The sequence below is a fragment of the Notolepis coatsorum genome (genome assembly GCF_963971535.1).
Source record: "Notolepis coatsorum genome assembly, chromosome: 8".
Lineage (NCBI taxonomy): Eukaryota > Metazoa > Chordata > Actinopteri > Aulopiformes > Paralepididae > Notolepis > Notolepis coatsorum.
The window spans coordinates 27,271,418-27,294,357 of NC_140172.1; the positions used below are offsets into that span (position 1 = coordinate 27,271,418).

At 43.2% G+C, this 22,940-nt stretch overlaps 1 protein-coding gene and 1 long non-coding RNA gene across 2 annotated transcripts in view; one reads left to right on the forward strand and one right to left on the reverse strand.

The window, feature by feature from the left end:
- The first annotated feature begins 670 nt into the window (after window positions 1–670).
- LOC311232882 lies at window positions 671–1,141 on the forward strand. Its single transcript, XR_014619988.1, has 3 exons — window positions 671–734; window positions 888–957; window positions 1,038–1,141. It is a non-coding gene; the product is annotated as an uncharacterized lncRNA (long non-coding RNA).
- A 1,571-nt stretch (window positions 1,142–2,712) lies between these two features.
- Window positions 2,713–22,940, reverse strand: part of pigl (phosphatidylinositol glycan anchor biosynthesis, class L) — a 67,453-nt gene continuing 47,225 nt past the window's right edge. Inside the window, exons 3-7 of the mRNA XM_084319716.1 lie at window positions 17,875–17,965; window positions 11,131–11,198; window positions 9,236–9,267; window positions 7,152–7,285; window positions 2,713–4,359 (exon numbers count right to left, since the gene is read on the reverse strand). Of these exons, the coding sequence (XP_084175842.1) occupies window positions 4,231–4,359; window positions 7,152–7,285; window positions 9,236–9,267; window positions 11,131–11,198; window positions 17,875–17,965 (454 nt within the window). The 3' untranslated portion in view covers window positions 2,713–4,230. The remainder of the gene's footprint in view (window positions 4,360–7,151; window positions 7,286–9,235; window positions 9,268–11,130; window positions 11,199–17,874; window positions 17,966–22,940) is intronic.

Genomic DNA, 22,940 nt, shown 5'->3' on the forward strand with positions numbered 1-22,940 from the left:
GTAGTTAACTACTTAAACTACAACATATTTCTTTGTCTATCAAATAAAGGAACAATAACTTTGAGACTACTCGCGTGTCAGTCATACATACGAATTCTGCTCTTATCTTATAATGAAACTGACATTATTTATTAATTTGATATGCCCATTATTTAGACCATTGTTCTGATCAAGTTGTTAAAAGTTCAGATACAATTTTTGTTGACTTTTCTAACTGTTGATTATGATTATGCAAGACACATGCAACAAAAAAAAAAGTTTTTTCTGTGAAGAAACCAGATTAGGGTTCACGTCCAACTGGCAGGCAGCTATTAACATGACATGTGTGCACTATAGCTTTCGCAATACACTCAATTGAGTTTTATATTATGCAGTCATGTGACTTCCCTTTGTATTATATTTGTAATCATTTTGTATTGCTTTGCATGCCGGTATGTGGATATGATCTTGTACTGTACTGTACCCATTCTGCAATCTGTTAATACATTTTTCAATCAATCAATCAATCAATCTTTTATTTATTTTTCTAAGTAACTTTAAAACGATACACTTGTCCTGAGGGTATAGCTTTGCTGTAGTTCAACTTCTTCCAGTGTGAAATGATTGGTAGCTTTGATAATATGCGTTCTGTTTTCAGAGCGGATGGATGTTGTGAAACATGCAGGCGGCTGCCACTGTGGGGCTATCAGATTCCAAGTCTGGCATTCTGCAGCCCTTCTTGTTTTCCACTGCAAGTATGGTTGGCCATATGGAACAATGTTGACAAAGACTTGAATAAAACATTTTTATTAGCATTCTAATGAAACCGATAAAACCCAGCTATTGTAAACAATATTGTTTTTTGGCTAATATTTTTGGCTAATATAATCATGTACTTATTTCTCAAGCTGCAGCATCTGCACCAAAAAGCAAAACCATCATTTTATTGTTCCAAAAAGCAAGTTCACACTTCTACAGGTAGGAATGTAGGTAGCCTAAAATGACTGATACAATTTAATAGAAGATGATGATAGTACAACGTCATCAGTAATGCATAGCCGACACTTCTCTCCTTTCATAGGGATCCGAAAATCTCACAACATACACGTTCAACACGCACTTGGCCAAGCACACCTTCTGTAAAACATGTGGAGTTCAGAGTTTCTACACCCCACGCTCCAATTCTGATGGCTACGGTAAGCAGCACAACACACACCTTCTGTTGAACTGTTTAAAACTCTCCTAATGTAAAGTTGTACCACACTACCCTGTATTATTTAGTGTAATACAACATTTAGTAGTCATGATTAAATACAAAGGTACGGAAGCGTATTGCTGCCACACCAGAAACAGAAAAAAATATCAGTATCATGTTATAACTTCTTGTTTTAACATAAAACGTTTCACATTATAATGTGATAACTTCTTTTTTTATATATATTTATTTTATTATCTTTTTCCGTTTTTCTCCCATCCCAATGTTAGTCGTTATGCCAATTCCCAATCCCCTTCCTGGTCGTTGCGCACTCTGCCCCCTACCGTCGGTCTGGGAGGGCGGAGACTATTGCATGCTTCCTCCGACACATGTGTACCCAGCCCACCGCTTCTTTTCACCTGGCAGCGCGGACTCTCACTGGGGGAATGTAACATGTGGAAGGTCACACTACCTCCCTCCAGATCCTTCCCTTGCTGTGCAGGCGCCCCGACCGAGCTGTAGGAGTCGCTGTTTACAACGACCAGGACCGACCCTCGCCGGGTTTCCCCACCCGCTAACACCGGCAATTGTGTCAGTATGGACGGTCGGCCAACCCGGACCCTAACCCGCCCGATAACTTCTTGTTTTAACATAAAACGTTTCACGTTATAACGTGATAAGTTGGTCTCAGGCGGTGGTGGTCCTAGCCCCACTCATCCTAATGAGGAGCATAAGGATAGAACACCGACAGCGTGCGTAACAGGGCGCAGCTCCATAAAACGCACAAAATGTGAGTATCACATCACACATCCCAGCCATTTACAATAAGAGCGGGATGAGGTCCCAGCACTAAGGACTGCATGAGAGACAGAGCTCTCAGTCCTGTCCATCAGATAGAACCTGACAAAAGGACCCGGGGAGGACCACCGCTGCCGCAGCGCAAATGTCCTCCACCGAGACCCCTCTAAGCAGGGCAGAAGAGGCTGCCACACCACGAGTGGAATGCGCTCTCATGCCTGCGGAGGGAACCTGTCCAGCCAAGGTGTAACAAAGGAAGATGCCCTTGCAAAACCAAGGCGTTGTTTTGACAGCGCTTTACCTTTGTTAGGGCCACCGTGACAGACAAACAAACAGTTGACTGGTAGCCCTGAGGTCTCATGTGCGCTCAAGACATAATTGGAAGCGCACGAATATAGGACACAACAGGCGAAGGCTCCGTGAAACGTTTTATGTTAAAACAAGAAGTTATCACGTTATAACGTGATACTGATTATTTTTTTCTGTTTCTGGTGTGGCAATACGCTTCCGTACAAAGGGTATTAGTGACTCAAAACAATGAGTGGGCCTTTGTTGTTTGTTTATCCCCAGGCATCGCTCCTCACTGTCTAGACCCAGGCACTGTACGCAGTGTCACAGTTGAGAAGTTCTGCGGAGAGAAGTGGGAAGAAAGCATGCAAGCCCACAAGACCATCGGAGACATGTCCAGACATAGCACAGCAGCACACCCAGGCAGCTGAGAAAACAGGCCTACCTGTGAGAATAACACTGTTTCTGAATACGCATGTTTTGTACATCTACATAAACTATATGAACATTAACTAATCTTTACAACATTATTAAAATAAAAACAAGAAGCAATCTTTTCATTGTTCAAAGCACAACAATTTCAAAGTTCTTTATTTATTTCTTCTTTCCAGTGTAACAAATGAGAATATAAAAGTAAAGCAGCATTCCAAAAGTATGAAATCATTACAGTATTACAGGTCTGCAGATTATAACTATGAACGGCCTCAGTAGAGTGCAGACCTCCACCAAGGCCTAACAATCGCCCCACTTTGCCATCACATACAACATTTTACTGGGTAGATGACAGAAACGAGGGTTGTTTTATGCCTTATGTATGGGTTCGCTAAGGGGACTGTAGAAGACGCCACAAGGACACAGTCTTCAACCGCCATGTGTTTGGTTACTTAGTTAGGTTCTTTTGTTAGTTTTAGTGCTGTCAATCGATTAAAATATTTAATCTGATTAATCGCATGATTGTCCATAGTTAACTCACGATTAATCGCAAATTAATAGCTTTTTTTTCTTTTCTAAATCTACCTTAAACAGATATCTTTTAAGTTTTAACTTGACAACAAAAACAAACTTAAAGGAAAACTCAACATTTTGGGAAATTAGCTTATTTAACATCTTCCCTGGAGTTAGACAAGAAGATACATACCTTTTTTGTCTCTCTGCATGCATTAGGCTTAGGGAACGCCCGCACCGTTAGCATAGCTTAGCTTCATCACTGGAAGAGGGTCAGACCTTTACCCTGAAGTTCCCTACAGTCCCCTACAGTCACGAAATACACTCCAAATACAACTCAAACGTTCCTGTAAACATGTTGTGACCTGTGTATTTACCACGTGGAGAAATAAAAAATAATTGAATTCGACATTTACATTTTCTAAGCAGATATACTCGTAACAATTTTTTGCCAAACCACTCCTCTCTGGGCTCAGTGATTTCACGTCACCAGTGCTACTTTCTAACGTGAGGCCAGTCTTTGTTTACATTTTCATTTCATTCAAAGGATCCGAACCGATTGAAGTTATTATGGATACCATGACTGTGGTAAGTTTTAAGGGGCTAGAGTTACACAATAAATGAGTTATAATAATACCACGAGTGTGGATTCACTCGCCCAAACCCTGTAGCCGTGCATCGCAGTCACGAAAGGGGCTAACTAGGTCGATAGTCCAGCAACGTTATGTCCTATTCATCAATCTCACAATATTCGCTAACGGTAGACAGATGGAATACAGCCTTCCATCTAAAAACACACACACACACACACACAACTTGTAACATAACAAAATGATGTCATGCGCTATTATGATCACAACTTTATTTGATAGATCCAGGGCATTGAAAGGTATTACAGAAAGTAAAGATCTATAATCCGTGGACAGCACAGCTCTTTGGACAGACCTTAAGGGAAGCTACTAGCTACATTTCAGCTATTAAGTAGACAGGCACTTTAATAGAATGCATTCACATGTGTCTGAGACTTAATAGACCTTTAGGTTCTTGGGTCCATGCGGGATCATCTGGAATGTGTTTACAAGCATGTACCGTGAGAACATGATGTAGAGGTAACGGAACCACAGGAGTTGAGTGCGATGGCATAACATCGCCCCCTGGTGAAGAAGAAGAAACAGTTGTTTGAAAGATGGATGAGACACTAAACTCTAATCACTAATGTCCTTCAATGGTTACTTAAAAGCTGGGATTTAAAGGGGACATGCATTGCTATTCCTTGCACTATTTGGGCAACTTTACACAATTCCTGTGAGTCTATGGAACACCTCTGTAAGGTTTAAAAAAAAAAAAAAAATTCATTGTTTTATATTTCTAATTAAGTACTCAAAAGCATCATTTTTCAGCCTCAGGATTTCAGGCTATTTTTGGATGGGCTCCGCCCATAAGCGCTTTGGGTGACAGTCACCCACAGTCTGCGACTGGCAGACAGAGAGAGAGGGAGGGACACGGAGCATAAAGTTATCGCTCCACTGCTTCCCCTGCTACACACTGTTGTGTGTAAATGCGTGTGTGCCACTGCTTCCCCGCGGGTCCAGGTTGTGTGTGTAAATGCGTGTGTGCCACTGCTTCCCCGCGGGTCCAGGTTGTGTGTGTAAATGCGTGTGTGCCACTGCTTCCCCGCACGGCCCAGGTTGTGTGTGTAAATGCGTGTGTGCCACTGCTTCCCCGCACGGTCCAGGTTGTGTGTGTAAATGCGTGTGTGCCATTGCTTCCCCGCGGGTCCAGGTTGTGTGTGTAAATGTGTGTGTGCCACTGCTTCCCCGCGCACGGTTTGTTTCCCGACAGAGAGCTCCTCTCTCTCTCTCTCTCCCTCTCTCTCATTCTATGCCTCGCTCTGTTTGAGGAAGTGTCAGGTTACACTATGCGCTACAACCATAGAGGTGGCGTTACTGCAAATCAGTACCTTATTCACGTCAGCAATACCGTCAAATCAGAACAGCTTAGTTGAGTGAGGGAAGATCTTGTGAACGAGACTAGACTGGATGAGTCAATATGATAATTAACGACAGACCACATTGATATAATCCCCAATTGCTAGGATACAATGCTAAACACTGGAAAAGGCCATTTATAATGCATGGGACCTTTAATGTAAATACTTGTGTTTGTGAAGAGAGGGAGAGCAATTTATGATTCTAATTCACTGACATACTCCTGATACACAACAGTTACAACACAGTGACACAACATGCTTGTTAAAGGAACATGCCAACATCATGGGAAAATGCGCTTACCATGTTCTCCAGAGTCAGACAAGAAGATAGATACCAATTTCCTCTCTGTGCATTCAGTAGAAAGCTATCCGGCTGCAAGCTAGCCTAGCTTAGCACACATGCATGGAAGCGGATACGGACCACTAGCCCAGCTGTTGGGCCAAAAACACCTCTCCCGGAGTTTTAAGCTATCTTCTTGTCTGACTCTGGAGAAGACGATACGCATTTTCCATAATTCTGGCGTGTTCCTTTAACCCATTCAGTGCCAACCACGAGATTAGTCGGGTTAACTCGCCATGCGTTGAGTGCCAAGACCAGAGAAAACCCGGGTTTTAATAGTTATTTCTTTTATTAGCAATATCCATAAATTTTTCATCCATCCAGCCTGACGTTATCATTGGGAATGGGTCTGAGCTCGGGGCAAAGGGCAAATACCGCCGCCTATCGTCTCCCGGATGGTATTGCACATCATTGGATTGGATTGGGTGGGACTGTGAATCAGAAAAAAACTCCGGTCCGGGGTTTTCCCTTCTTGGGCATACAGTATCGTATACCACATTGACTGGGGAGGTTCGGAGCAGCTTTCGATTATGTGTTTTGGACTATAACGTTGGATCAATAAACACGATCAATATTTGGAATGGCGATCAGGAATTGGATTAATCTTTTTGCAGAACATCTGATGTGAGGTAAGGACTCTATGTTACCAGTCTTGGGTTAATCAGAATTTTTTTCCTCCGCCATCACAGCGTGTGTGTGTGTGTGCGCGTAACGTTAGCGCTGACCACGGCATGGATAATCAATTTTCAGCCCGCTTCTCTAGCGTGCATAAGTACACATATACTATCGATAATCTAGCGTTTATTTGAAAACGATTCATAAATCAGCCGAAAAATTACAACATGTTTTATTGTTTTGTGTATTCCACTAAAGAGCTATTATCGCGGAATTTCTCTGGAATTACTAGACATCTCCAAAACTATACTCGTATTCAAAACGGTATAAAACGGAAATGTACCAATGAAAAAACTATCCGTTTCGTACATGTTGACTGCAAGCAAGTCATTGATAAGCGAGGGGTGTTTTAGACCCATAGATATAAGATATAGTTTAAGCGTTCGCAAATTTCCTCGTCCTCCCATTGACTTCCTTATTGGCACGCTAGCCCTAATATGGTCAAAGGGGTGTGGCTCTGAATGAGTTAAGAGAGCCCAGAGCCATCACCACCTTGAACTCCAATATGCACCAATAACTCACCCCCCTCCCCCTCCTCCCACACTGTGCAACATCCTACCCCCTAAGTGCAATATACACAGTGCAATACCCACTCACTAGTCTGACACTGATTGTTATTTTGTATATTGTTCTTATTTTATATATTGTATTGTAACATTGTTTATTGTATAGTATCGTATGTTTCTGTATAGTATTTTACGGTTCTTGTATAGTATTTTATGTTTCTTGTATAGTATTTTATGTTTCTGTATAGTATTTTATGTTTCTCTTTTATTACTCGTGTGATTTTATATTCCACTTCTGCACCTTAAGTTTGAGTCCCAAATCTCGTTGTATGCAAATATAATGACAATAAAGTACAATCGAATCTAATAGCAGGAGAGACATTGGCAGCAAACAGTGCATGTCTACTTGAGCGCAGCAGGCTAATGCCAGCACACCTTGGCCTGCCTGTAGCCCTCTGAGTCGATGATGCAGCAGAGGCGGGAGGACATGAGCCAGCTGAGGGGGAGGTCCAGACAGGACAGGTACTTCCTGAGGACGCCAACGGTCACCAAGGACAGCAGACGACAGTCTGTGGGAGACAACAGACAGAAGAGACCCAGTTAGCCGTTAATGCTATTTAACACTCACTCCCTACTTCCGACAAAGCACAGACTAGTTACTGACACACCCAGGCTCTTCTTCGTGGTCTACATTGTGTGGGATATGGAAAAGCGAGGAACCTTTTCTATACAGCAACTGGCATAATATGTTGCATCTAGAAAGGTTTCAAACCCTTTCAAGTACTTTTACAAGCACTATTTTCCATTTTAAAAGGGCATTTAAAATGATCCAATTCACTTTTAAATGCTGTTTCTTTATTGAAAAAAAAATCGGATCCACTATTTATGGCTTAAAACCAATTTCCGACAATTAGTTACACTTAAGATTAAAAAGTTTATTTATTTGGCTTTCCATGTTCCGTGTGCGTTTGCCATACTATGAGGCTATGCTAAATTACAGGTCATCTCTCTGTGGTGTGTGTGCGTAGGCTGAACGAACAACATCCGGCCCTTTGAGCAAGTTATATTTTGGGAAGGGGGTGAACTTGGGAGCTTTGAATCAAATTCTGCACGCAAATAAAAGTTCTGCGTGTGCGTTCCGTTGGCGGTTAACATACCGTTGCATTCGTTCGGTACACAGTGCGTACCGAATCGAAGGTCCAGTACATAAATGGTTCGGTACAGATATGTGTACCGTTACACCCCTACCTACCAGTGAAAGAGGCTTTCCTTCGGTAAGCTGTTGGAAACGAGCAGACAGCCTAACTGCACATAAAGAGTAAAGAGGCTTAAAGAGTCACACCGGGGCAGACAAATATCTCTATCTATCTATCTCTCTCTCCCTCTCACACACACTCACTCACTCTGCCTCTCTCTCACACACACACTCACTCACTCTGCCTCTCTTTCTCTCTCTCACTCTCTCTCTCTCTCTCTCTCTCTCTCTCACACACACACACACACACACACACACACACACACACACACACACACACACACACACACACACACACACACACACACACACACACACACACACACACACACACACACACACACACACACACACACACACACACACACACACACACACACACACACACACACACACACACACACACACACACACACACACACACACACACACACACACACTCTCCCTCTCTCTCTCTCTCCCTCACACTCATACCAGGGCATACAGTGAAATGCAGTTGGCCATGCCCGCTACGATTGTGCAAGAATACAGTAGTAATAATAGTAAATAGTAATAAAAATAAGTAGAATAGTCATGATAAAATAGAGGTCTTAGAGAGAGAGAGCAAGAGAGAGAGAGAGACCCAGAGAGCTGATCTTCCAAGTTCCAAGTTCAGACAATTTGGAATACCAAAGCCAATATGGAGTTAAGAGATTGATTGAAAATTGTATTAACAGATTGCAGAATGGGTACAATACAGTATAGCTCAATACACACAATTGTTAAGGGGATTCAGACCAGAGAAAGACTTTCGTCTGGTTTACATCAGGGTCCCCCATTTTCAATTCATAACAGAGGGGTTGCGAGTTTGGGTTATTAAAAGGAATGCGTGTTTGTGTGAAACACACACACAATACAACAGTTGTCTGATTTATTGAGATGTATTTCACACTGTACACAGTAAGATCTAGATAAGGCAGGGTCATGGCTGACACCTGACACCACTGTTGTTTTCCAAGCAAAATAAGTGACTTCACACAGCCACCGGAACATTTTGGAAGGAGACGCACACAACTCATTTGAACAGTAGAGGGCGCTCTGTACCAATAAACATCTACTCGGAACAGCTACTGTTCCCTCTCTTTCATTCTCAAACATAACATGCAAACTTGTTGAGATGATGCATTACATTATTATAGCAGGCACATTTTTTTTTACAGTAACACTCTTGAGATATATGAATACTGCTTAATCAAGGAGCAATTAAGTGGAGCTTCAAACTCACCATCAGGTAGTTTCCCAGTAGAGGCAAGATAACTGCAAGTAGAGAAAAAAAAGACATCACTCGGGGAAATTCCAGGGGGGGCACTAATCATGTTGTCAAATTGATTGCACTTTTAAGTAACAGCCAATTTAGAGTATCAATCTGCTCAATTTACCTTTGCTGAACAATATAAACTTGGATCATTTTTATGTATTCATTATTTATTCAAATTATTGGAGATATAATTCATTTTCATAAATTTTTTGTATTTATTTATTTATCTTTTGCTGTAGTGGATAGGTATATTCTTTTTTTATATTGATAGATAACTTATTACATATGAATATGATATTGTAAGGAAGGGGTTCCTGGTATGGGGTTATTGTATTTACTTCTGACATGTTGTATAACTCTTGGTATGGGTTATTGTATTGGGGGAAATGCTCCTTATACTGATACCCTATACAGCCCTACTGATACAGCCTTTCCTTTCGTCTGGCAGGGTGTGATGGTTCCACTACCCATAATGCCACAATGAGATTAAACTTTCTGCCTCGCTGGCTGCAGCCTAAATGGGTAAAAGGTCAACTACTGTAAGCCCCAAGGAAATGCCAAGCTGCAAAGCCAACGGGTGCCAATGGGTGTACTTCTTTCTCTTCAGTGATTGGGTGGCGGTCCTTGAAATTGTAGTAACAACCTGATAATTTCATGGAATTATCATATGCTGCTCATTATAAGTAATGGACTACTGTATGGATGGTCACATTCTAGTATGGGTTGACAGTTTCACCCCCCCCCCCCTCCCCCCCCCCGAACTCTCGTCATCCCATGGTTAATCCGAGTTGATGGAAAGCACGAGGCTTCCTGCATTCGCTTCTACACTATTTTATTTATTTATTTTACACGGGCCGGAAATAGAATCTGAGAGAGCGAAAAACCCTTGGGATTTGGAACATTGAGAAACTAGCGCACGCACATCCTCTCTTGAGTTCCAAACTAATGCAAATCATGGGATGTGATGTGGAGAGCAGCACACAACATCTTATCCACAGAGCTCTACAGACTGGCAGGGAGCCAGGGAGGCTCAGCCAAGGAAGAGACTAATGCTACTAGCAGAGCGGTCAACTGACCTATCCCAAGCCCTTTCAAACTGACCTATCCCAAGCCCTTTCAAACTGACCTATCCCAAGCCCTTTCAAACTGACCTATCCCAAGCCCTTTCAAACTGACCTATCCCAAGCCCTTTCAAACTGACCTATCCCAAGCCTTTTCAAACTGACCTATCCCAAGCCTTTTCAAACTGACCTATCCCAAGCCCTTTCAAACTGACCTATCCCAAGCCCTTTCAAACTGACCTATCCCAAGTCCTTTCAAACTTTGTTTGTCAGAGGAAAGCAACAGAGTTGCGATGGGAGGACCAATAAAAGAGGGTGGGGCTTGAGATATCGGCAATTACGGCATCAGCACAATGCGTCCACTACACTGCTACATGCACACCGCAATGACCCCCCCCCCCCCCCCCCCAGAAATGCAACCTTTATTCCACATGCGTCTGATGCAACTGGCTTGGCTGACCCATCCAGACCGGAACTATCTTCCCATCTCACCAACCCCAGGAACGTGAGATGCTCTCGAGGAGCAAGGCCATGTGCTGTGTGTGTGTTTGGATGACCTCTCAACTGTGTAATAGATCAATTATGCATAGCGTCTCTCTCTCTCTCTCTCTCTTGCAAGAGGGGGGAGGGGAGGGGGGTGGCGTTGATGTGTGCCTGGATGTTTTGCACATGGTGGTGTGTGTCTGTACAGTTTATAATTATAGAGTCTGGGAATGCAGGCTACGGGGCTGTTTTATTGGTGCACGTTCAAGTCTCCAGCGTATCCTGACAGACGGACGGCGTGTGAGGTTTGACGGGTACCTGACTGCGCTGTGGATGGCTATGTGGTTGGCATGGCCGCTCACTCCTCTCCCATCGAAGGTCAACACCTGAAACAACAAAATACAGGGTTCCCACAGACATTGCAAAATGAAATTCAAGGACTTTCAATTACTTTTCCAAGCACTATATTTTCTTTTAAATGTTGTTTTGTTTTATATATATATATATATATATATATATATAAAAAAAAAGAAAATCGGATCCAATATTTATGGCCCCTTGTGCACCCCTGGTCCCTTTTTCTACTTTTTTGAAATATTTTGAGTGTGTGTGTGAGCACAGCGGTGTCTGTGTTTATTATTATTTCATGAAATTGGGTAAATATCTTAATTTTACATATATGTTCATTGTGTGAAAAGCTTATAACATGAAACACTCTAGAAAAATAGTTACAGATTTAGTGCCTTGTTCACCCCTAGTCCCTTTTTGAACTCCCATCCGCGCCAATGTTAAAACGGCATTTTTTACCATTTTTAAATATGCTCTTATTCGTTCAATTCTCGATATATCTTCCCACCCTTTGCATATTCCACGAGCTAAGGACCTTGTATATGCCGGGATGTGCTGTTACCGATGTAAAACTCATGGTGGCGTCATCGCTCCACAGATAACTTTGCCACAATTCAGGGGAGGTGAGATAGGCTGTGGCGGGCTGCCGGTGATTGAAACTCCGGACACAGGTTTTGGGGTGGTGGGGGGGGGAGCGAGTGGATTTTCAAGACAGAACCAGAGGCGAACCGGACCGCGCAGTCCACAGCGCGCCACACGCCGAAACACAAGCCCCCCATAGCCGGCGCGCGCCAATGAGGAAGGAGCAGGTCTGGTTCTCCTCCCACCAGCAAGCAGAGCCCAAGATTCTTGCCGCAGAAACACTTGGAACCGCCCGCAGCACATTTAGGTCAGTTGAGCGCTTAGTAACGTTTCGCCTCAACGCCGTTTCTGGCCGAACTAGTCATCGAATCTTTAATATTTTTTTTGATTCGTATTCAGAGGTAATTCGTCGAGATATTTCTAAATGTTATTTATCAACAAAAAAAATGGTAAATATGGTCAAAAACAACATTTATCTGTTTTTTTCGATGAAAAAACACGTTCTATCAAACAAACACAGGTTTGAGTGGTTATAATTCATAAATATGAGTAATATGTTGAGATATATTGAGATTATGCTATTACTGTTAATCATGGGTAGAAAAATGTTTTAAAAATAGTAAACAGGTAAAATTATATGGCTTTAAACATGATGTATCATTTAAGGACCAAGCCCAGTGAGTTCCACCATTGCTAGGCGTGCACAAGGGTTAAAAACCAATTTCCGACGATTAGTTACACTTTAAATGTATTTCTTGATTCAGAACAATTGAATCATGGATGAACATTCAATGCGAATGGTTGATTTGAATTTCAATGACTTTTTAAGCACCTTGTTAAAAGATTGGCTGTTTTCAAGGAATTCCAGGCCTCGACTTTTTTTTGGTAAAAAAATCAAGCACTTTAAGCACTTCAAGGACCTTGTGCAAACCCTGAAAATAACATCCCATTGTGCCACGGAGGAGACCGTGGGCAGCTGGAATGGAATTTAAACACACACAAGCAAAAAGGAGGAGATTTCTCTCGAGGGCTAATGGAAGGGTTTGTGTGTGTGACAGCGGAGCTGCTTGGCAGGACACAACTGATATTTAAAAAAGCCTTATTCTGCCTGCATGCTTGAGCACCAGAGTAAGGGAAGAACAGAAAAAATAAAAACCAGGTCAAAAGGGAAAGAAAAGGTTGCTTGATTAAAATATCATTGCTGTCGGGTGAAAAACCTTGCAAAACTTTTTCAGGAATTAATAAAAACAACCTCATTTTTAGAAGACATTTGTGTCTTTTTGAAGTTCTCCATTGGGGTTTTGAATGGGTTTTTACGGCCCGGAGGGTGATGAAACTGACTCACATCTTACACATGTCAAGTTTCGATTAAAGTAAAACAATGAAAATCTGCTAAATTGGAGATACAAGGTTTTCACCCGACAGCAGCCACATACAGCATTTGTTAGGTTCAGGTTTAATGTGCCGTGATTATACCTCTGAAGCTAAACAGGAAGGGGGTGACCCCACCCACGGCAAACATTCTCCAACACAGCGGTTCTCAAACTACGGGTCACGACCCAAAGTAAATATGCCTCGTTTTATAAATGTGTATTGATAACATAGTGCTGTAATAAAATGTTCTAATAAATATGCATGATCAAGTTCAACAACGTGTGCTTTTATTTTGATATTCCTTAATTCCACATTGAAATTACGCGATACATTAAGTGTGGGGTCGCCAGAAGAAATCCTAAATAAAATGGGGTTGTGGTATAAAAAAGTTTGAGAACCCACACATGAACTTTGCGTGTGAAAAAGTTTCACTCCTGGTGGGTTACATGTGGAAAACCTATATTAATTTAATATTTCTTGTTACAAGGGAGACAAAAACACATTTCTGTAGAGGGTGGTTTCTGCCAAAACAAGCAAATCATAAAAATTGCCTCAAAAAAGTGAAACTGAGAGATGATTGTTAAATCATGCTTTACTGTTGGGCGGCACGGTGACGCAGTGCACAGCACTGGTGCCACAACGCAAGAAGGTCCTGGGCCTCTCTGTGTGGAGTTAGCACTGGTGCCACAACGCAAGAAGGTCCTGGGCCTCTCTGTGTGGAGTTAGCACTGGTGCCACAAAGCAAGAAGGTCCTGGGCCTCTCTGTGTGGAGTTAGCACTGGTGCCACAAAGCAAGAAGGTCCTGGGCCTCTCTGTGTGGAGTTAGCACTGGTGCCACAAAGCAAGAAGGTCCTGGGCCTCTCTGTGTGGAGTTAGCACTGGTGCCACAACGCAAGAAGGTCCTGGGCCTCTCTGTGTGGAGTTAGCACTGGTGCCACAAAGCAAGAAGGTCCTGGGCCTCTCTGTGTGGAGTTAGCACTGGTGCCACAAAGCAAGAAGGTCCTGGGCCTCTCTGTGTGGAGTTAGCACTGGTGCCACAAAGCAAGAAGGTCCTGGGCCTCTCTGTGTGGAGTTAGCACTGGTGCCACAAAGCAAGAAGGTCCTGGGCCTCTCTGTGTGGAGTTAGCACTGGTGCCACAAAGCAACAAGGTCCTGGGCCTCTCTGTGTGGAGTTAGCACTGGTGCCACAAAGCAAGAAGGTCCTGGGCCTCTCTGTGTGGAGTTAGCACTGGTGTCACAAAGCAACAAGGTCCTGGGCCTCTCTGTGTGGAGTTAGCACTGGTGCCACAAAGCAAGAAGGTCCTGGGCCTCTCTGTGTGGAGTTAGCACTGGTGCCACAAAGCAACAAGGTCCTGGGCCTCTCTGTGTGGAGTTAGCACTGGTGCCACAAAGCAACAAGGTCCTGGGCCTCTCTGTGTGGAGTTAGCACTGGTGCCACACAGCAAGAAGGTCCTGGGCCTCTCTGTGTGGAGTTAGCACTGGTGCCACAAAGCAACAAGGTCCTGGGCCTCTCTGTGTGGAGTTAGCACTGGTGCCACAAAGCAACAAGGTCCTGGGCCTCTCTGTGTGGAGTTAGCACTGGTGCCACACAGCAAGAAGGTCCTGGGCCTCTCTGTGTGGAGTTAGCACTGGTGCCACACAGCAAGAAGGTCCTGGGCCTCTCTGTGTGGAGTTAGCACTGGTGCCACACAGCAAGAAGGTCCTGGGCCTCTCTGTGTGGAGTTAGCACTGGTGTCACAAAGCAAGAAGGTCCTGGGCCTCTCTGTGTGGAGTTAGCACTGGTGTCACAAAGCAAGAAGGTCCTGGACCTCTGTGTGGAGTTAGCACTGGTGCCACACAGCAAGAAGGTCCTGGACCTCTGTGTGGAGTTTGCAACAGGGTTCCCACAGACATTGCAAAATGAAATTCAATGGGAGGCTGGTAATAGCACGCAACGTGTGTCCCTACACACGCTACAATTAAAAAATCAAATGCATATGATAGGTATTATGTTCCATCATGAATGCATGAAAGGGGGGGGGGGGGGGGGGTTCTCTGATCGCCACCAACGGCATACGTTGTGGAGTAACGTTACAGTAACACTTTCGGATCACAATGAAGGCATGCTCGGATCAACGCAAGATTGATATCATATAGCCCTTACCTTGATTAGGATGTGCCCCAAAAAGAATATTCCAATGATCTGATCGCCATTCCAAGTAATTATGTCCATCGTGTCGCCAACATAATCCATCACAAAACACGGACCGGGAGTACTTGATTCTTCTCAATCCGATCGGGACAACCGCTCCACTTGCCCGACAAAGAAAAGTCCGCCCGGTCCCATATAATCTACGCACAGCCCAAGACACAATGTTTCAAAGGTTGCTCGATACCGCCGCCTGGTAGGATGCGGCCGGTACTGCACATTCGGAGTCCCAGTATGTCTTTTACAGGCAACATACAGCTCCCTGACATTGAATAGGGTATTAAAATCGATAAAAATGAAAGACGACTCAGAAACGTGTTAACACGTGATTGGCACTGAATGTGTTAAGCACTTCAAGGACCTTGTGCGAACCCTGTTGCAAGTTATCCCTTATGACCAAGATACTAACTGGAGTTGGTCCACAGACAGTTCAGTCAGTATTTGTGACCACATCATACACCACTCTCTCCTAAAGCTAGAAATCAAAGAACCCTCCAATCTGTGATGTAACATCTGAAGCTCTTACACCCAAATTATGTTTATATTTTAGCATTGCTAGAAGGTCTGAATAATTAAAACCTAATTTGGGTGTAAGAGCTCACACAAAATGTTATGGCCTCATAAAGTCAGAGCCCCATTCATTGTCTATGGAGCAGCCGCAGATTTGACATCCCAGTGACATCAACAATTGACAAATACTGACGCCCGTAACACATCAAGTGCCGTTCAGCAGGGGGCGCTGTGGGCCGTGAGTGCCAGCGCTCTGTTCAATGGGGATAAATGCCGGTTTTTGCTACCTATATTAAATATTATAGCTATGGATCTAATAACAACGTTGATTGTCAGTGAGTTTCTTCCAGTCAACATGCAAAAAACAGATACTTTTTTCATCCATACATTTCCGTTTTATACCGTGGTGAATAGGAGTATAGTTTTAGAGTGATCCTGTGTAATCCCAGGAAACTCCGGCAAACAGCGCTTCACCTTGTCTCTGATGTACTGCAAAAAGAAGAATCCAATTATCTGATCGCCATTCCAAATATCCACAGCAATCCTGTGTCCAACGTTATCCAGCATTGCACATGAACGGGCGGGCGGGGACCCTCGTCGAGGCAACTGTGGTGACCGATTGTCTTGCCGGAGTGTTCAGAACCCGCCCCCACGCCGCAGCTCGGCCGAGAAAACAAACCACATCGTTTCAAATGGAGTGCAATAGCGGCCACAGGGAGAACATGTAAATTCTTAAAGGGCATTCCCCTTTAACTTATTTAAATCTGGACTAGGGATGTCCGATATTATCGGCCTACCGATATTGGCATTAACCGTTTCGTGGCCAACCACGTATATATACGTTATTGGGATCCGACCGTTGGAGGCCAACCACGTATATATACTAGGGCTGTCAGTTGATCACGTTAATTAGATTAATTAATTACACAGCAAATTATCGCGTTATGAAAACCCAACATCTCTGGAAACATGGTTTGCAGCAAACAACTACGAATGGGCATGATTGATAAGCATATAAATTACTGTTAGACTAGTTGGTCCCTGGTCCTAAACCGAGGTCCTGACTGAATCTCGGTCGTTAAAGAATCCAGGACGCCTATCGCAAAGAGTAGGGGGTTGGGGTTCCCCCGACGTTCCTGGCCAAATTCCCAATCAGGTCTCTGACATCAAGGCCACCTAATCATCCCTTCGCCTTAACACATTAATTGCCAAGAACGAGTTAACTCGTTATTGCCCGCCATGCTAATATCGCCAAAAACGATTTAACTCGTTTTTATGATCGTTATTTCTTTTATTCGCTATATCTATTCATAATTCATGGCTGCAGCCTCTGCAGACCCTTCAGACCCTGTCTGAGCTGGCAGACGGTCAACACCGCCCTCTACTGCCTTGCGGAGCTATTGCACTTCATTGGAAACAGTCTGGTGTGTTTTCTGAGCCGATCTGAGCCGTGGGGGCGGGGTTTAAATACTCAGGCGAGGCAGGCCTTTACAACGATGGCATGGAATACTAACCCCGCCCGCCCGTTCATGTGTAACGCCCGGTAATGTCGGGGACAGGATCGCTGTGGATAACTGGTAGGGATGGGTACCGAATTCGGTACTTTTAAAAGGTACCTACCGAAACACGTGATTCACGTGAGATCCAACGGTGCCTACTTTCGGTTATGAGAAAGAAAGAAAAAAAGTCAGATGACGTCACATTTTGTTTACTGCAAAACGAAACCGCATGTTAATGTCAACGGCACAATACATGTTCACATCTAATTTAAAGACATGTGGCAGAGGAAGCAGCGCCCTGACGGCCCTCGATTACTAAGGTAATGGGGACTCGACTCGGACTCAGGCTCTTCTTTGGTGACTCGGACTCGAACACTGGGGACTCGACACTCGACTCAGACTCGAGATGTAGTGACTCGACTACAACATTGCATTCATATTTGATCATGGACATTGATGGGACGGGAGTGGAACTTTGTACAAGCCCTTTGGGCTTCGTTCCCTCCTAGCACTGTTTTTATGTGCTAAATAAATAAATAAACTAAACTAAACTGAACCTACCACATTGATGGAGCGAGCTCTCACGTGCTCCACGACGAGAGAAGAGACCAACGAGATACTCCATTCCGTCTTGGGGTCGTCTGGAAGTTCTCTGGAAAAGAGAAAAGGCCACAGTGAGACATTCTACTTCCACAGGCAATCGTGAATCTTGGTAAGATAAGGTTCCGTCTGAAATTTTGTAAAAAGATTTACTTCTAGAGTTAATTATATTTTACTTTGTATTCTACTTTTACTTCTCCACTGTACTATAATTCTGTGACCTGTATGTCCTCTTCTACTACCTGTACCTCCCCTCCCACCTCCCCCATGCTGTTATGATGCCTGAATTTCCCCAATGGGATCAATAAAGGAATATCTTATCTTACATTGCAACTGTAATGAGACAAATTAATCACCAAATGTTGGACATCTGCAATTGGATGCAGTAAAATCTTGTGCTTCAAAGACCAAAAGCATATTTGTTGTAAATATTATTGTGATACCAGAGATTATAATTTTACAGGGATTAAAAAAAACTGACAAAATGGCTAATAGACAGGGGGAAAACATTTGCATTAACTGAGACACTAATTGACTAAGGGAGGGCAGCTAGTAACCACAAACTATCCTTAGTTAAACTGTTCTCCATACAAACTATACTTACCGTAATTTTCGGACTATAAGCCGCGCCTTTTTCCCCCATTTTTCGACCCTGCGGCTTATATAACGGTGCGGTTTATATGTGACTTGACGTGACCAAACCCAGAAAATGTAAAAATCGAAATATTGCTTTTTTGACTGCATTGAAATGTTATTTATCTGTTCCCTTATTTGCTAAACTTAATACAACTTGTAATTGAGTTAATTCTTGTTATTTGTCCGACAGTATTGTGTCCCAATGCTAATTACATAATATGGTAATTAAACATTAAAACACCTGCGGCTTATAGTCCAGTGCGGTTTATATATGTACACATCATTCAATTTAGCTGCTGCGGCTTATATTCAGGTGCGGCTTATAGTGCAAAAATTACGGTAGTTAACCTGTTCTCCATACAAACTACCCCAGCTAACCTGTTCTCCATACAAACTACCCCAGCTAACCTGTTCTCCATACAAACTACCCCAGCTAACCTGTTCTCCATACAAACTACCCTCAAGATAACCCGGCCGTTATTGATACAAACTACCTTCAGCTAACCTGTTCTCCATACAAACTACCTTCAGCTAACCTGTTCTCCATATAAACTACCTTCAGCTAACCTGTTCTCCATACAAACTACCTTCAGCTAACTTGTTCTCCATACAAACTACCTTCAGCTAACCTGTTCTCCATACAAACTACCTTCAGCTAACCTGTTCTCCGGGCGGCTACGTGGCGTAGTGGGCAAGGCGCTCGCGACGAAATGCTGGAGACGCTGGGCTCGTCAGTTCGAGCCCAGCGCTCCACATTTGCTTTCAGTTTAGCTGGTCGTCCGTACTAATACACATTGGCCGTATTAGGGGGTGGGAAACTGATGGGTGGGGATCGGGCGTTGTGGACAGCGACTCCTACAGGTCGGTTGGTGCGCCTGCGCAGTAGAATCAGGAAGTGTCGGGGGCAGCGCGAGCCTCCCATGCGTTACTCCTCGCCACTGAGAGATCGAGCTGCGCAGGTGAAAAGATGCGACTGCTGTTACCTCAAGTACCGGAGGGGACTTGTGCTATGTATGACTTAGTCCACATTGCAGCCGGCTTGTGGGAGGCAAGAAACAGCGTCCGTGACAGGGGAGGGTTGAATTGGATGATACGAAATTGGGATGGGGGAAAAATATAGAAAATGGGAGAAAAAGTGGAAAAGACTGTTTCAAACTGTATTTTAAATTAGAAAGCAAACAAAATAAAAGAGAAAAATAAATCTCAATTTGGTCAGTATTGTCATTTGGACAAGCAAAGCCATTACTTTAAGTTGCAGGCAAGAAAGACAAGTCTGTCCACTGTCTCTGGTTTTAAAACTGCCCTGTTGCAGGTAAAAAAAATAAAAAATAAAAAAACTATTTTTCGATATCGATTATTAAAATATATCGCGATATTTATCGTTATCGTTATATCGCCCAGCCCTACCTTCAACTAACCTGTTCTCCATACAAACTACCCCAGCTAACCTGTTCTCCATACAAACTACCCCAGCTAACCTGTTCTCCATACAAACTACCCCAGCTAACCTGTTCTCCATACAAACTACCCTCAAGATAACCCGGCCGTTATTGATACAAACTACCTTCAGCTAACCTGTTCTCCATACAAACTACCTTCAGCTAACCTGTTCTCCATATAAACTACCTTCAGCTAACCTGTTCTCCATACAAACTACCTTCAGCTAACCTGTTCTCCATACAAACTACCTTCAGCTAACCTGTTCTCCATACAAACTACCTTCAGCTAACCTGTTATTCATACAAATTACCTTCAGCTAACCTGTTATTCATACAAACTACCTTCAGCTAACCTGTTCGCCATACAAACTACCCTCAGATAACCTGTTCTCCATACAAAATACCTTCAGCTAACCTGTTCTCCATACAAACTACCTTCAGCTAACCTGTTCTCCATACAAACTACCTTCAGCTAACCTGTTCTCCATAGAAACTACCTTCAGCTAACCTGTTATTCATACAAACTACCTTCAGCTAACCTGTTCTCCATACAAACTACCTTCAGCTAACCTGTTCTCCATACAAACTACCTTCAGCTAATCTGTTCGCCATACAAACTACCCCAGCTAACCTGTTCTCCATACAAACTACCTTCAGCTAACCTGTTCTCCATACAAACTACCTTCAACTAGGGCTGGGCGATATGGCAAAAAATCATATCGCGATAACGATATGATAATGTTATATTTCTCGATATCGATAATTATCTAAATTGTTATAAGTATAAAAAAATATAAATTTTTTTAAACAACAGATGTATGTTTATTTTGCAGCAATTCTTTGTCGTTGCCGCCATCTTTAGTGTTATATCCCCTCACACTCCAGTTCTCAGGCTGCAGCTGGTTTAAAAGCGAAAGTAAACTGGCTTCTCTGCTGGCTGTGGCTCCAGGGGAGTTGAACAGTTCTGGCTCTGCTAGTTTATTTTCGATCTTTTGGCGCTTTTTTGGTGGACAAACCACCGCACATGTGCACCGTGACTCGTGACTGGAGTCTAGCTCTGCTAGCACACATAGCCTACTGTGTACAGACGGTTTCAAACTGTATTTTAAATTAGAAAGCAAACAAAATAAAAGAGAAAAATAAATCTCAATTTGGTCAGTATTGTCATTTGGACAAGCAAAGCCATTACTTTAAGTTGCAGGCAAGAAAGACAAGTCTGTCCACTGTCTCTGGTTTTAAAACTGCCCTGTTGCAGGTCACAAAAATATATATGATAGATATTCGATATCGATTATTAAAATATATCGCGATATTTATCGTTATCATTATATCGCCCAGCCCTACCTTCAACTAACCTGTTCTCCATACAAACTACCTTCAGCTAACCTGTTCTCCATACAAACTACCTTCAACTAACCTGTTCTCCATACAAACTACCTTCAGCTAACCTGTTCTCCATACAAACTACCTTCAACTAACCTGTTCTCCATACAAACTACCCTCAGCTAACCTGTTATTCATAAAAACTACCCTCGGCTAACCTGTTATTCATACAAACTACCCCAGCTAACCTGTTCTCCATACAAACTACCCTCAGCTAACCTGTTATTCATACAAACTACCCCAGCTAACCTCCATGCAAACTAACCATCTATGCAGCATCCCACATCATTGGCCAAAAAAGAAAATAAATCCCTGGCTCTCCCTAACTCTCTCTCTCCCTCCCTCTATCCAGAGACATCAAACATTAAAATAAAGAGCGAGGCAGTGAAGCACACAGAGTGATTCAGACTAACTGGGGTCAAGGCGGTTCAGTTGAAAACAAAGTCCTCCTGAGGGCTTCACTTGGAAGGCGGGTGGGGTCGGCTCCGCTCGCAGGTTAACCATTTCTCTGCTCCAGTATTGAACACAGAGACAGCCAGAGAGAGGGAGACTTGATACAGCTGAGGCAAATGGATAGAGATATACCACTGGGAGTGCGTGAATGTGCACGTATTGAACAAAAAAACAAACGAGAAGAAGAGCAAACTCTAGAGAGGGAATAAAATGGGGCTTGGGGGGTTGCTGAGATAAGGGAGAAAGATTAATGACCTTGCATTTCCCTGTACGTTTGGACATAGGTGGTTGTGTGTGTGTGTGTGACAGTGTGTGTGTATGTTGGTGAATAAAGGTTGGCCCTCCTCCCCCTTGGCTCTTAACAATGAAGCAGGACATTGCAGAGCAGGGAAGTGATGGATCAGGACACAAATCAAACGGCTGACATGGGTGTGAGGGTGTGTGAGGGTCAAGCGTAGTGGCAGTGTCACAGGGGTGGGGGGTGGTGTGGGGCCGGGGCAAGGGTCGGTTTCACATGGTCTGCCATCAAGCAGAAAAACCAGACACTTCCATAACAGTGGGCCTGAATCTAGTATTAAATCTAGAATTCTGCCCAAAATAAACTAATATAAAATAATAATAATAATAATAACAACAACATAGGCCTAAAGGAACAAATTTTTTCTGATTGCAACACTGATAATACAATCCATGCAAGTTGTAATGCAAAGAAACCTGAATATGGAACACAACAAAAACATCAAATTTGTATCCTTCATAATCATATCGCTTCAAGTTCATATATATATATATTTTATAGTTTATATTAGAGTTGTTCCGATACCGATACCAGTATCGGAAATGCCTCGATACTGCCTAAAATTCTGGTATCGGTATCGGCGAGTATGCCGAAAGTCTAGCCTCCGATCCCATGACGTAATTTATCTTCTGCGGAGAGTGAGGATTATAAAATGAACGTGTTTTAAAGTGTGATGCTGTTTGTCATTTTAACAGCAGATACACTTTCTTAAATTCCATTGTCCCAGACAGAGCGGTGTGACGGGGAGCTCGGATGTGTTTTGCTTGCTGGTGTTATTATACTGTAGCATTAGTTGAAAAGCTAGCTAGTTGGAACAA